The sequence below is a fragment of the Panthera leo genome, chromosome A2 (genome assembly GCF_018350215.1).
Source record: "Panthera leo isolate Ple1 chromosome A2, P.leo_Ple1_pat1.1, whole genome shotgun sequence".
Classification (NCBI taxonomy): Eukaryota; Metazoa; Chordata; class Mammalia; order Carnivora; family Felidae; genus Panthera; species Panthera leo.
In genome coordinates, this window is record NC_056680.1 from 18,487,388 (window position 1) to 18,501,682 (window position 14,295).

At 52.1% G+C, this 14,295-nt stretch overlaps 1 protein-coding gene across 1 annotated transcript in view; it reads left to right on the forward strand.

Annotated features, from left to right (window-relative positions):
- The window catches only part of BSN (bassoon presynaptic cytomatrix protein), a 95,757-nt gene that overhangs the window by 45,860 nt on the left and 35,602 nt on the right, over positions 1–14,295 (forward strand). The window contains exon 2 of the mRNA XM_042929375.1: positions 8,519–8,927. Within this exon, the coding sequence (XP_042785309.1) occupies positions 8,519–8,927 (409 nt within the window). The remainder of the gene's footprint in view (positions 1–8,518; positions 8,928–14,295) is intronic.

Genomic DNA, 14,295 nt, shown 5'->3' on the forward strand with positions numbered 1-14,295 from the left:
TACCTTCCCTCCCCAGCCAGCAGGGCATCCCCTGGCTTCAAGAGAGCAACTCAGAGGCTCTGAGCCTGTGGTCTATGTTTCCTGTCCCATGAAAGGCTCTGAGTGCTGTAGCTGAGTGTTATGGAGACCCTCACCTCTGTGCTGTTGGTCTCAGCAGAGCAAATTCTTTTTGGTTGATAGGTGATCAGGAAGGGGCCTTCCTGACACTGACCTAAGTCCACCTTCAATGGGGCAGGTCTGGGGGCAGGAGAGAATCTGGTCTGGGCCACAAACAGACTCCTTTTAAGATTGGGAGATTAAGAATTTCCTTAGCAGGGGGGGCGCCTGGGTGGCTCAGTCGGTTCAGTGTCCAAGTCTTGATTTCGTCTCAGGTCGTGATCCCAGGGTCGTGGGATCGAGCCCCATGTCGGGTTCTGTGCTGAGCATGGAGCCAGCTTGGTATTCTATCTCTCTCCCTCTGCCCCTCTCCCCCACTTGTGCTCTCTCTCTCTCTCTGAAATAAAAAAAAAAATTAAAAATAAAAGAATTTCCTCAGCAGAGCCTCCAAACTGGGGCACACGTGCCAAGAAGGGGAGGGAGATGAGGCAGCCAACTAAAGCTGTGAAAACATTTATATCCTATCTCATCCTTTCAAACTTTTCCATTTGGGGAGGTGTGTTTTATCAGTAATATATGTGTACGTAATCGGTGGATAAGTATTCATATGTTGGGGGTATGCAAACATACTTTATTGATAGGGATGCATGATCAGAAAGGCAGAAGGCCACTGGCCTGGAAACTGGGTAGGTCAAGAAGTTTTTTTGTGTGTGGAAACTGGAATGTTTTTTCTAAAGTCAAACTTTCTGTGTCCTCCCATCCATTCGTGAGAGAATTGCTCCAGGACACACGACCTGATCGTGCTTCCCAAGATTCTGCAACCCTGAGGCGCCTAGCTGGCTCAGTCAGCAGTGCATACAACTCTTGATCTGGGTCGGGGTTGTGAGTTCAAGCCCCACGTTGGGTGTGGAGATTACTAAAAAAAAAAAAATACACAGAAAAACCCAAACCAAGATTCTGCAACCCTTGCTTCTCTGCCTGAATCCACAGGTGCCAGTGGGTGGCCCAGTGGCCCTTCCTGGCATGGGCCTGAAAGGAGAGGATCCTCCCACAGCATCTGCCCAGTCATAATTGCCTATTACAGAAAGGTCAGCCATGAATTTATCAAAACCTTGTTTGAAGCTGTGGGACCTCTTCCGGCTGCTCTGACTTAAGAAAAACGATTTCCCTAAGTTCAATCCCCTCCTGGTGAACAAAGACAGTCATTTATTGGTGTGAAGTATTTCTTTTTTAAATATTCAACTGGAGGCGGTGGGGGGCATGCTCTAGAATGCTGCCATGTGGAACCCAGCCTGGTTTTCCCTCTGGAGCCCGCACTGTCTCCCTGCCTCCCTGCTTCTCCTTCTGTTAGTCTGCTTCAGCCTGAGCAGATCCTCTCTGAGCACAGCTGCCGCAGTGGCTCTAGGCTCCTCCTCACTGTGGACCTGGGCAGCCACATCTCTCCCTGGTGGCCCTGATCTTACGGATGTGCCTGGTGGCTGGGGCATCTTTGGTCGGTGGAGCTTGTTGGCTTCATGCCTTTCCTGGGATATCTGACAGCGGCGAGCCCAGGTCTGACCAGCACAGTCTGGATCATTTCTCCCAGTGGTGGTCATGGTATGGGACAGGAGGCTACTGGGGTACTGAGGAGTGCCAAGGGGGATGCCAACTGAATTGGCTCTGTGCCCCTCCCCAACAGCACCCATGTGGCCAGGGGGGTGGTCCTTCCAGCCCTGCTAAACAGCTTCAAGACTTGTTTCTGATCAGTCAATAGCCTTTAGTGCTGAAAGGGAGGAAAGCTGGTAGAAATCCAGCTATTTTTACCCCCTCTACCTTTCTTGGCTATCTTTTAAAAATATGTATCCCTGGATAAGCCATTTTTAGTCTTCCCTGCTTGGCTTCCAGCCACTCCTTCATATCTCTGCTCTCTTCCTCCTTCTCACCTACTTGTCCTCCTGTGTCTCCTCTGCTTTATGGCAGTGTCCTTCTTCCCTCCTTGCTCACCTGTGCTTATCCCAACCCTCACCAAGCAAGAGCGGTCCCTGGGGCTTTTGGGAGGACCATTGGCCTCATGGAGCCTCACTGCTGATGGTCCAGATCCATGAAACCAGGTCTTCTGTGGGGCTGAACTGTGTCCTACCTGTGGATGTTTCCCTCCCCCTTTCCTTCCTCTCTCCCTTCTCTACCCAGTGGAGACCTTTATTAAGGAGGGCCGCCTGAAGAGGCCCAGGGCTACCCCAGCCATCCTGGTCTCTATGAGACTTGCATCCAGGGATGTGTCACAGATGGAGCTCCTGCATCTCCTGCAAGAGACGGGTGGGTCCTGTGTTGAGCAGGATGGGGAGCCAGCCCTTCTCAGGTCGGTCTGGGTGGAAGAAGGCCTGGGCAGTCACAGGGTGCGGCCCTCATTGGTGTAGACTTTTCTTCTGTGGCTTCTCCAGTGTTGCAGCCTTCAGGCACAGAGATTCTTCGTGGCAGGTTGTTGAATGCTCCTCCTCTGGGAGCTTCTCAAACCCTGGGAGGAGGTTGTGTCTTTTTGTTCTTTCTCTGACTTCTCCATTTCTGGCATCTCTTCTGCTCCCATAAACGTTGGTGCTCCCCACAAATCTTTCCTAGACTACTGCTCCCGTGTGATCTCTGAGGCTTGTCTGTGAATCGAACCCTTAACTCTCCCCAATAGAAATATCTAGACTTCTCTGAATTGAATCCAAGCCCCGACCCATCTCCTGATACCTCTTGTACCTACCTCCCCACCTCAACAAAACCAGATCCAACCTCATGATTTTGCCATTTTATTCCCCATTCTCTGCTCACCGACTGGCTTCTGTCCCTGGACCCCCAGTCTCAATCAAAAGGATCATTCCTCCTCAGACCTCAAGCCAGAATACCTCTGCTGAAACTTCCCTCCCTCTCACCCCATGGACTGTCTCTTGGGCTATTGCCGATTTTTCACTGTTTCCCTGCCTCTAGTGTCTCCTTGACACACAGCCAGAGCACTCTCTTGTTTGAAAACCTTAGAGGCCCTATTATTCCCCTGGCCTTTCCCTTTTTAGCTCTAAGCTTGCCCATAGTTCAGGAAGTTCAGACCACAGGATTGCTGGGAGCTGTTCTAGGTGCTGGGGATAGCACTGGCTTAAACCTGCCGTGCCTGCCCCCAACAGCCACCCAGCCTGAGCATGCTCTGTCATGTCTCTGAGCCTTTTCATGTGCTCTCACCTCTGCCTCCCTTGCCCTTTCACCTCAAGGAGAAGCCTCATCAGACTTCTGTCCCTTCCCTGGACCGTGTGGAGGCATGTCGTGCAGTGATTTGTTTGCACATCTGTCTCCCCTCTAGACTGTAGGCTCCCAGAGGACTGGATCCCTGTCTGATTCACTTTTTTAAAAATGTATTTCAATTAAATATTGAATAGGTATTTCTAAAGAATGTAAGTGTACTTATAAAATATGTATAAGATGTAAAGGATACAATACAATACAATGAACACCTGTAGACCACCTTCCATTGTCAGAGACATAGTTTGTTCATACCGTCAATACCTATCATGGGGCCTGGAACTATTCCAGGGGTCAGCAGGTGTTTGTGAATGACTACATGCCTGAATGAATGAATGAATGAATGTTAGTTTTCTCTGTGAGTCTCTCAGCGCTGCTGGGCAAACTCCATGTGAAGTGGTCCCAACTGAATCGTGTTGCTGCCTGAGGTCAGTCCCACCCTGTGAGCTCGCTGAACCGCTTACACATCTTTCCATTTACTTTGCATATGTTTATTGAGGGCTTGCTCAGTACCAAGAGTGGTGGGGGGACTGGGCTGCAGTGGGGAGCAAAATGTCAGAGACCTTCTCCTAGGGAGCTTCCACTTAACCAGCTCTTCAGAAGAGAAAAAAATAATCCAAAGAGCCCAAAGTGCAGTGCTGCCTACCTGTCCACAGCCTCACTGTGCTCCCGAGAGTGACAATGTGCGACAGTGGTTAAGGACAGGGACTGCAGGCCTTGATACAAGTCATGATGGCTTTGCAAGTTATATAACTCCTATGTGTAGCAGTTTCCTTGTCTGTAAAATGGGCAAAATGGGTCCTGTCCTGTGGATTTGCTATGAGGCATAAAGGAGTTAATATGTGATAGGTGCCTGGCACACAGTGGGGCTCACAGTAAGGCTCAGTTGGCATCACCACCACCATGGTGAGCAGAGTATTCTGTATGGTGGGACTGGGGGTGTAGCCAATAACCAGAGAGGACTCCACTATCATTTCTGCAGCTCTCTCCAGCATGAGCTCAGATCCAGGGAAGGGCCGAGTACCATGCTAGTCACGTGCCATGCCTTGTTTCCTCAGCTCTAACACACTTTTGGGCCACGTTTGCTTTTCTGAGTCATGATGTGCATACAGCCAATCTATTCTGGAAACACAAGTTGTGTGTCCAGTGTGTGCTAGGCACTGTGCTGGGCTCCGGGATGCAGTTATGGAGGTAGCACACAGAGGCCCTGCCCACAGAGCTGACGGTCTAATGCGGGGATCACAGAGGATACACAAAAGCAATACATATGATGAGCTGGAAGGTACTCAATGCCATGGAGAACAAAGAGGCAGGAGGGACAGAAGCTACATTTTATTTTTTTTAAGTTTATTTATTTATTTTTTAACAATCTGTACACCCAACGTGGGGCTCGAACTCATGCCCAGAGAGCAAAAGTCACATGCTCTTCCAACTAGCCAGGTGTCCCAGAAGCTTCATTTTAAATAGATCAGGGAGAGTGTCCCTGAAAGGATGCCACCAGCACAAAGACTTGAGGGAGTGCAAATGCCTGCAGATGTGGATGCCCAGAGGAGAGTGGCCTGGCCTAAGGGAAGTAGAAGGAGGGAGGGAAAGAATAGTAGGGGATGGGGCCAGGGGGAAAGGGGCTGTATCTCGTGGGCTTGCAGGGGCCATTGTAAAGCCTTTGGATTTTCTTCTGGGAGGGAAAAGAAGTGTTGGAGGGTTTAGACAGAGGAGGGAAGTGGCTAATTTATGTATGTAGAGGAGTACCCTGGCTGCCATGCAGAGAAGACCACAGAGGGGTGAGTGAAAGCAGCCTGGCTTGTGCAGAACTGAAAAAAAGAGGGGACGGTGGGAGAGAGGAGGCAGTGGGAGTGGCCAGACTCTGAAGCCAACAAGATTTACTGAGGATTGACGTGGATGGGAGAAGAAGGGGTCAGAGATGGCACCAATGGGAGGCTGGGAAACGCACATATAGGGGAAGATAAGAGCTCAGCTTGGACGCTTCAGGTTTGGGATGCCTATGCATATGACATCTCAGTCAAGATGCAGAGTCTGCAGTTAGTCCAGTGACAGGTTCAGGGAAGAGGACTGGGCCAGAGACAGTTTAAACAGGGAGAGAGTTTAAACAGGTGTGGCCAGGAGGGAGGAGGAAACCTGGGAGAAGGAGGTGTTCCAGAAGGCAAGTGGAAAACTTATCTCAGGAAGGAGGGAGCACTCAGCAGTATCCTGTGGTGCTGCTGAAGTGAGATGAGAGATTGAGAAGGGATTGTTGGATTGATAATGTGGAGGCCGTTGGTGACTGTGACCATAGCGGTTTCTGTAGAAGGGTGTGCAAAAGCCAGGTTGGACTGGGTTGAGAGGAAGGAAGGGGAGGAGCAGAGAAATGGGGCAGTAGCTAAAGGGGAAAGTGGGTCAAAGTTATTTAATTAATTAACTAATTAATTAATTAATTTTGCGGATGGGAGAAGCATGTTTGCATGGTTATTGAAATCATCCAATAGAGAGGGGAAATGGTTGATGAAGGAGAGGAGGTGGTTTGTGAAGGTAAGAAGTGGGATTTGGGAACAGGAGACTGGCAAATATTGGGGGACAGACGTCGAGCGGCTGTGGATGTGCAAATTCTCCTCTAGTAGCTCCCACTTTCTTGGTGAGATGGCATGCAGGTTGTCAGTGACAGTAAAGAGAGGGAGAGACATACTGGAGGCTTGAAGATCATGGAGAAGGGGTGAGGAATCATCCAGGAGGATGGAAAAGAGAAGGGATCGCGGACAAGCAGCTCGATCGCCAGGTGTCTCCTACAGCCACCGTGTTGGTGTGTGCACACACATCAGGCCCAGGTGCAGGGAGCCCTTGCAGGACAGACTTTGCTGGGCCACAGAAGGCATTGTTTGCTTAGTCATTGTCACTCTGGCTGAGCTGAAAGTTAACTTGAATCTGGATCTCTGTCACACAGATTTTGTCCCCAGAAAGACTACATGGCGATACAACATTGAATTAAAATGCAACTGTGTACACAGAAGATTGCCTGTCACAGACCAGGCAACTCACAGACAGTAGAGATGGCTACATTCCTCAGAAAAAAACTTCAGACCTTACACAGCCTGGGAAAGGGACTGCAGCCCCTCCCTCCACATGGTATAAAGGGCTCTCAGTAGCTTCTGATTAGCTTTCAGGGGCTCCTTTTTTTTTTTTTTTTTTTTTTTTTTCCCCTTTTAATTTTAATTCCAGTATAGTTAACATACAGTCAGGTGCTGCTTTTAAATTCCAGCCCCAAATCATTCAAATAAAAAGTGAAATTATAAATTAACCAAGTGGGAATCTTTCTTTACCATGCCTAGAAATTAGTCTGCTGGAAGGCCGTGGAGCCTAGGTTCCAAGTGTGGCCCAGAGATGCTGCGGCCACTAATACTGGGCCTCACAGCTGGTGGCAAGATGGCCCAGGGGGGCTAGACTCTCAGGTTCTGGAGATCCTATTGAAGACGAAAGTGGCAGGTCTGTGAGATGGGATGGATGGGTGGGTATATGCTGTTGTTGGTTGATGAAAGAAATGTTTGATAGACATGTAATAGTGTTTCTTTTTTCTGGAAGAGTCTTTATTAGACCGAAGGTGTGGCTCTCCCCCCACTGTTCCTCAGAAGGGAGGAAGAATTGCAGACAGTCTTGGAGGAGGCCTCCCCAGGTGGGCTCCTCGCCCCCTGCCCCACCCCCACCCCCGTCTGAAATGGCTTGTTTTAAGACATCCTACCAGTTGGCCCCTGAATCTTTTTTGCAAGCAGATGGCTTTCATCTAGGGGCAGCAAACTCAGAATCCCCTCCTGTCAGTCAGTCAGACCCTAGGAGGACACAGGGCACTAGGGCAGATGGCGCCAGGGTGGCCTCCCTGCAGGCAGCTGTGGTCCAGCCTCCACAGTGGCGCTCAGCCAGTCTGTCCTGTCTCCTGGGTGCCAGTATCCACCCAGATGAATACACACTGGAACAAGGATAGAATTTCAGGGAAGCCATATAAAACATTGCCTTTGGCTTTTTGTGCTCAGCTTCTTTCAAATTGGAAAAGGAAAATGGGGAAAAGGAAAATAAGGAAATTGAGTTTAGCTTAACTTTCTACCTTACTGAACTACTCAACTCTGCGGGCTTCCCTGCAGCTGCGCCAGGTCAGAATGGAGATGGGGGTCAGGTACATTGGACTTCTTCTCAGTGGTTCCTCAAGGGCTGGATCCTAGGACCGCAACCCCACCCAGCCTTGTACTAGCGGAAGAGTAACACTTCACCCATCTCGATGGACTTGGTCTAGCATCAGGCCTGCTGGTGAGCTGCCAGAAAGTAGGTTCCTTTGTCACTACTGGAGATGGCATTAACTAGGTAGGCATTGGGATGCCTCCCCCACCCATCTCCAACTGTCTGGGGTCAGCCTTTGAAGGGAACAAACCAGAACAGACCTGCCAGGGCAATAGCTCTGAACTTGTGCTGTATGTTGGGATCACCTGGGGAGGGAAAAATACTAATACCAGGGTCCTGCCCCCACAGATTCTTTTTTATTTATCTTTTATTTTTGAGAGACAGAGAAAGACAAAGTGTGAGCGGGGGAGAGGCAGAGCGAGAGGGAGACACAGAATCCAAAGCAGGCTCCAGGCTCTGAGCTGTCAGCACAGAGCTGATGCAGGGCTCAAACCCACAAACTGCGAGATCATGACCTGAGCCGAAATTGGATGCTCAACCTAGCACCTCAGGTGCCCCTGCCCCCACAGATTCTGATGTAATTTGTCTGGGGTATAATCTGAGAATCAGAAATTTAAAAATAACTCCAGGTGTTTCTAACGTATAGATTTAGAGCCTTGGTTCTTTAAAGTGTGGTCTGCAGACCACAGTATAGGTATCACCTTAGAGATTCTTAAAAATGCAAACCTCACACTAGACTTGCTGAATCTGAATCTGTACTTCATCAGGATGTAGGAGGGGAACTCAAGATTCTACCACATGACCTGGTGCTGAGGGTTCAAATGGGAGACGCTTGTCAGCGCTCAGCATGGGACACAATCAGCACTCAGCAAATGGTAGCTGTGATGATGCCACTGGGCAGGAAGAGGAGAGCGGAATGGGGCTCGGCAGGGTCACCGAGCTTGATAGAGCCCCCTGCAGGCTGCTTCTCTGAGAAGTGTCTCTAACATAGTGATTTTCAATGTCATTTCAGCGTTTCCAGGAGACTGGACCCCAAGGAGCCCCCGGGTAGCCAGAGAGCAGCTTCCCCAACCCCGAAGCAGGCTTCTGCTACTGCTCCCGGCCGCGAGAGCCCCCGGGAGACGAGGGCACAGGGCCCAGCAGGCCAGGAGGCTGATGGCCCGCGCAGGACACTGCAGGTAGACAGCAGGACGCAGAGATCAGGGCGGTCGCCCTCTGTGTCACCGGACAGAGGCAGCACCCCCACATCACCCTACTCCGTCCCCCAGATCGCCCCCCTTCCCAGCAGCACGCTGTGTCCCATATGTAAGACCTCGGACCTCACGTCGACCCCCAGCCAGCCAAACTTCAACACCTGCACCCAGTGTCACAACAAGGTCTGCAACCAGTGTGGGTTCAACCCCAACCCTCACCTCACCCAGGTAACCACTTTCTGCGCCGGCTTCCCCCACCTACCTTCCCATGCCTCCCTCGGTTCCCTTCCCCTCTTTAACCAACTCTCTTTTCCTGGTTGTTTCCCTGAGCCACCAGCATTTGTGTCTTCCTGGCTCAAGATGTGGTAGCAGAACAGGCCTGGCCGCAGATCTCCTGAGGGATTCCTGCACCTCCTGAAAGCTTGGGCAGAGTCCCAGAGTAGAAGATGCTTTTGTAGCTGGTGTGAGTTTGACCCAGAAAAATGGCCTTAGAGAGGGCCAAAGACAGGCTTCCGGGCAACTTTTCTCAATGGATACTCATTTGGAGAGGGCTATAAATAGCCACAGGCTGGAGGGGAGGCAGATTTCCCTGGCTCTAGGCCAGCCTCCTTCCCTGACAGTGGGCACTGGAGTGGGATGCTGGTGAGGGAAGCAAGGTTTTAGGGGAGGCAGGAAACAGCCTTCCAGTTGAGCTCTGGGAAGCTTCTCCTCTGGACTTTCATTCCAGTTAGCTGGGCCTGAGGTGGCAGAAAAGCTAGCCATCCCCAGAGAAACAACCTCAGGGTAGAGACCCAGGCTGGGAGCCAAGCATTCACAATGGGTGATGGTGTCCTGCACTCACTGAGCAGTCACTGAAGGGCCATTTCCACGAGATTGGCCTCCTTTGTGCCCTGGGTCCACAGCCCCATCCTGGCTTTGTTCAGGATGCTTTGAGTTGCTGTGGGATGCTCAGCCAAAACCCTGAAGGCTCTTTTTGGGGACCTGGAGGCTGGGTGCCCCAGTGTACTAGTGCAACTGGGGCCATGCCTCTGAAATGAACTGAGTGGGCTTGTCAGCTTCCTCCCTCTCCTCTGGGGTAACCCATAGAAGTCTCTAGTTCCTCCTCCAGGGCTCTGCCCTTGGGCAGGATGGAGCATGGCCGGGCTATAGGCACAGGCATGGCCGCCTCTGGGATTATCAGCAGCAGGAGCCATTTGGACCTCGTGGGTGGGGGAGATGAGTGAGAATAATTGTTCACAGGTCGGGGTCTATTTGTGACATGAGGTGCTGTGGGTGTGGGATGTGTGGTTTGCGAGAGGTAAGTGTGAGATTCCAAGGAAGGAGCTGCCGTTGTGGGGAGATGACTCAGTACGTTTGGAGTTGCTCCTGGAGTGTGGGGGCTTCCTTGAGGAGGCGTGCACACTCGTGATTATTACATCTGTGATTAGAAACAGGCCCATCCCTGAGCTGATCAGTTAGGTAAGTGTTTGCTCTTCAGTACTTAGAACAGTGTGATCCACACCAAAGAAACTCACCTGTGTGTTTGTGCCAGCACAAACCCGAAGCCAGAAGCCCTGGCCCCCCAGGAGTAAGGTTTGACAGGCAGGGGTGAGATGCTGCGGTGGCCCCTGTGTGGTGTTGCCCCTCTGGGTTTTAGCCTCCCTGAGATGCTCACTTGAGCTATAGGACCTGAAGGGCAGAGGTCAAGGGAGAGCCACATATGGGGCACTGGTCCTGGTGGGCACCCAGCCCTTGCCACACAACAGGCTCCCCCAAGCCCAGGACCTTGGGTAACGTGGGAAGGGAGCCAGCCTTTAATGTGCCAGGAAAAACAGCAGAGTGGGAGGACCTTGGCCACACTCGGTCCATCTGCCTCGTTGTGCCGGGAAGAAGCCGAGGCTCAGGGCCAGGAAGGAAGGGGCCTCAGACTTAACTGCAGATTCACAGTGTTTGGTGAAGAGCAGTCCTCTCAGCCAGGTGCTTCAAGCAAATCTGAGCCAGACAAATGCATTGGTTCTTTGCTGGGAGGCTTCTCAGGCCTTCAGCACCCTGAACGGCACCATGGAGCTCCAAGACAGAGCTGTAGCCAGCAGCCTTTCCCAGACTTGCTTTCTCAGAACATTAGGGGCCGCTGTTCCATGGCATCAGTTTGGGAAATGCTGACCTAGTCCATTCTCCAGGTTCTCGGAACCTGGTGGATGCCCTTTTCTGACAGGGTCTCCAAGCAGAACCTTTTCTTCTCCAGAGCTGGCTTTCGGTGGTGTTCCAGTCAAGGAGAAAGAGCCCTCAGCACATTTTCCTGAGAGGCTGGCAGAACGTAATTCTCGAGTCAGAGCGGTTGTCCATTGTCACTCTGCTGAAAGTAGATTCACCTTCCTGGTCCTTTTTCACAGAAAGAGAAAAACAGTTTGCAGGTTTTGTTCACGCACCTGCTGATCCGCCCTGGTCAGACCATACCTGTCCTGACACACCTCCTAACTTGATGTTTTGCCAGCCAAGAAGGCCGTTTCTGGGATTACCCTGGTGTTTGTGGGCTGGGCTCCTGCCTGGCCTGAGATGCTGGGCAGGGCCAGGGGCTGGTTCTGAAGTAGGGTGTGTCTAGGTGGCAGGGCGGTCAGGCAAAGCGACCTTTCCCAGGACACCCAGGTCCAGGACTCTCTTCTCAGCAGGGGCCCTGCTACGGTGCAAGAAGAGGTGGTGCTGGTTCCAGCACCAGATGCACTGCAGACACTGGCCACTGGGGGGCATACTGGGGACCTTGTCTGCAGGGTGGGGCTGTGTGTCTGAAACTGCTTAGTGCAGTGATGATGCTGCGGTGGCGGTGGCGGGGCTGAGGAGGCCTGGGTCCCACATTCTGGCTTGAAGCTCACCGAAGCCTCATCAGGGCATGTCAACATGCTCCTCAGCTTCCTGCTGGCAGAAGGAGGGATATAGCAGTTCTAGAGAGGGACAAGGGCCACGCAAGTGACATGGAGGGTTCCATGGCCTTTCTAAGACTGCTAATGAAGCTTCCCTTGGATCTTTGGAAAGAAATGTGACCATGGAAAATGGACCATTTTCATGTGTGGCAGAGGTAGAAAATCACTGACTCGTACCTCAAGTTGCAGTGCAGATTAGGAGTGTGACAGTTGTTGTGCTAAACAACAGCACAGTGTTCACGCTGCTCGGTGAGTGAGGGCAGGTGAGCAGAAAGGAGGAAAAAGATGGCCACTGGAACTCCGTGAATTTGTCTTTCCATCTCATGGCATCAGTTAGAATCTTGTTACTTTAGCTGAGTCTTGCAGAAGCAGCAGGCCAGTTCTGGAGATGAGAATCACAAACAGGTAGAACGGTCAACCCCATTTGGCCAGAATAATGGCTCAGATCTGGAGCCACTACTGTTCTGGTTGGTGGGCCTGGTCTTCTGTCAGTCCCCAGGCTTCCGGGTGGGTGCTTACTATTCTGCCCGGGCCCCGGTTGGTTAGCTCTCGAGGCTGTGATTCCTTTGAGAGAAGGATGCCTGCCCATGTACTTTGCTGGGCTTTGGAGGCCTGGAGCACATTGAGGCTGCATGGAAGTCAGGGAAGGAGCTCAGGGCACTCTCTGTTTATAGACAAGGAGACGAAGTCTTGGGAAGTCTTGGCTTATTCAGGGTCATTTTGGAGCAATAGACCTGGGGATCCAGAATCAGTGGCTAGGTCTCCAGTTTTCCCTCAGGGACTCTCAGCACCATTTTCCCTGTCCACAGTCCACTCTTCCTCCTCTTCCTGAGGAGAGTTCAGAACAAACAAGGCCATCTCAGCCACTCTTTGTGGTGCGGCCATTTCTTTCCGGAGTTTTGTGGTCCTGGAGCTCAGGGCAGGTGAATAATTTACCCTGTTTGAAATTGTGGCAAAAGACTGGGGGTTTCCTTGTGGGGTCTGAACATCTCTCACCACCCACGAGAGACCGTCCCTGTGAGGAGGAGCACTGATCAGGAGGCCAGAGGCATTAGGATGTAAGCCCATTCAGTACCAGTGATAGGGAAAAGACAGGAAGATTGTTCTCTTCTCTCCCTGGATGTGGGTCCTGAGAAAAGTACCTTAACTTCCCAAATGTCTGATTTCCCTAAAGGAGAGGCAGAGGGCCAGGGACCAGCCTCGGTGGCTTTGCTGATGCCTCATGCCAGCTCAGGCCTATTAGCCCACCTCTCTACTCTTCAATGACTTAATGTTCAGGCCTGCCACCCCTTTCTCCTGCAGGAGGGAGGCCCTTGTTGCACAAATCAGGCTCTATTCTGATAGGGGGGATGGGAGACAAGGCATGGTTGTGAGCCTCCTGGGTGGAATCTGGGAGGTGAGGTTTGGGTGGGCAGTGGGGGTGGGAGTGGGCTGCTAGAGAATACGAGTGATGGCCAGGGGCAGCCCAGCAGCACGTCCTGGCCTGGACTTCCTCCAGATGTGCATCTGGCCTCACCCGGGGAAGAGCGTCACAAGAGCACGTGCTGGTGCAGACGCAGGGCTGGCTGCATGCCTGTGCTTCCAGATCTGATTGGCAGAAGCGTCCCAGAGCACCAGCTACAGTGCAGCCGCAGCCTGCCCCTGGGAGGCCCACCCTCTGCCCCAGTGGGGAGCCATAGAGCTGCTACCCCATCTCTAGCCTTCCAGGTTCAGACAGCTCATCTGAGCTCATCTGCCTCCCATCTCCCTTGCCCTAGTCGGAATTGCTCAGAAGCCCCTCTGAAAAACTACAGAAGAATGATCACGGTCTTTCTTTGCCTGTTCTAAGGTCTAGACTTTGCCGAGACCAACCCAACGGTGTTTAATCCACTGTGCACTGGCCTCCCCCCTAACCTGCTCCATCAGCACTTACCCATGGGCTAAGTAAGGGCTTAGGCACTTACCCGTGGTGGGCGGTGTGGAGAAGGGAGGGAGATGAAGCAATGGCCATAAGCCTTTCCTCTACTGCCTGCATCCCACTCCTTTCCGGCAAGGGCCGGAGCACCAGATGGCCCGGGGGAGGTGCTGTGAGTGCCGCACCGGATCCCTCCGCTGCAGCCACCAGCCTTGCCCCCTTCCCTCTGCTCCTCCATGGCCACGCTGCCTCCTGGGCCGGTAGGGAATGAGGAGCAGGTGTTAGGAGGACATAGATCAGCAGTGGGCTGAGGAAAGGCAAAGTTGTCTCCCTCCTCCCTGGGCCTAGGAGGAGGTGGTGTCTGCACACATGCCCAGGCTTCCCTTCTCCACCGCTAAGCCAAATGGAAGTTGGTCTCCAGGGGGCAGGCCCTTTGGGAAACCTTTCTCCCACAGTACATCCAGTCCTTGAGCAGCTTGCCTTCCAGAAGCCAAACAGTCTTCAAGTCAATAGGGAAATACCTGCCAAGCTTCAGTCAGTCCTGGACAGCCAGCCCTGCTGCCAGTCCGTGCTCCCAGGAGGCAGGACTCTTGGCCTCCTTGCTGGGACCACTGCGGGGCAGAGGCCACAGCCACTGGGTACATGCAGAAGAGACAGCTGTGTGGGAGTGGGAGCTGTTTCATAGCTGGAGCTGTCAGGCATGGCACTCCAACTTTTAGCTACAAAGGGGGCTGTACAGTTATCTAAGAATGAATGTGAAATTAATTCAGAGCAGAAACCTGAGATTTTATTCTCAAAACACCTG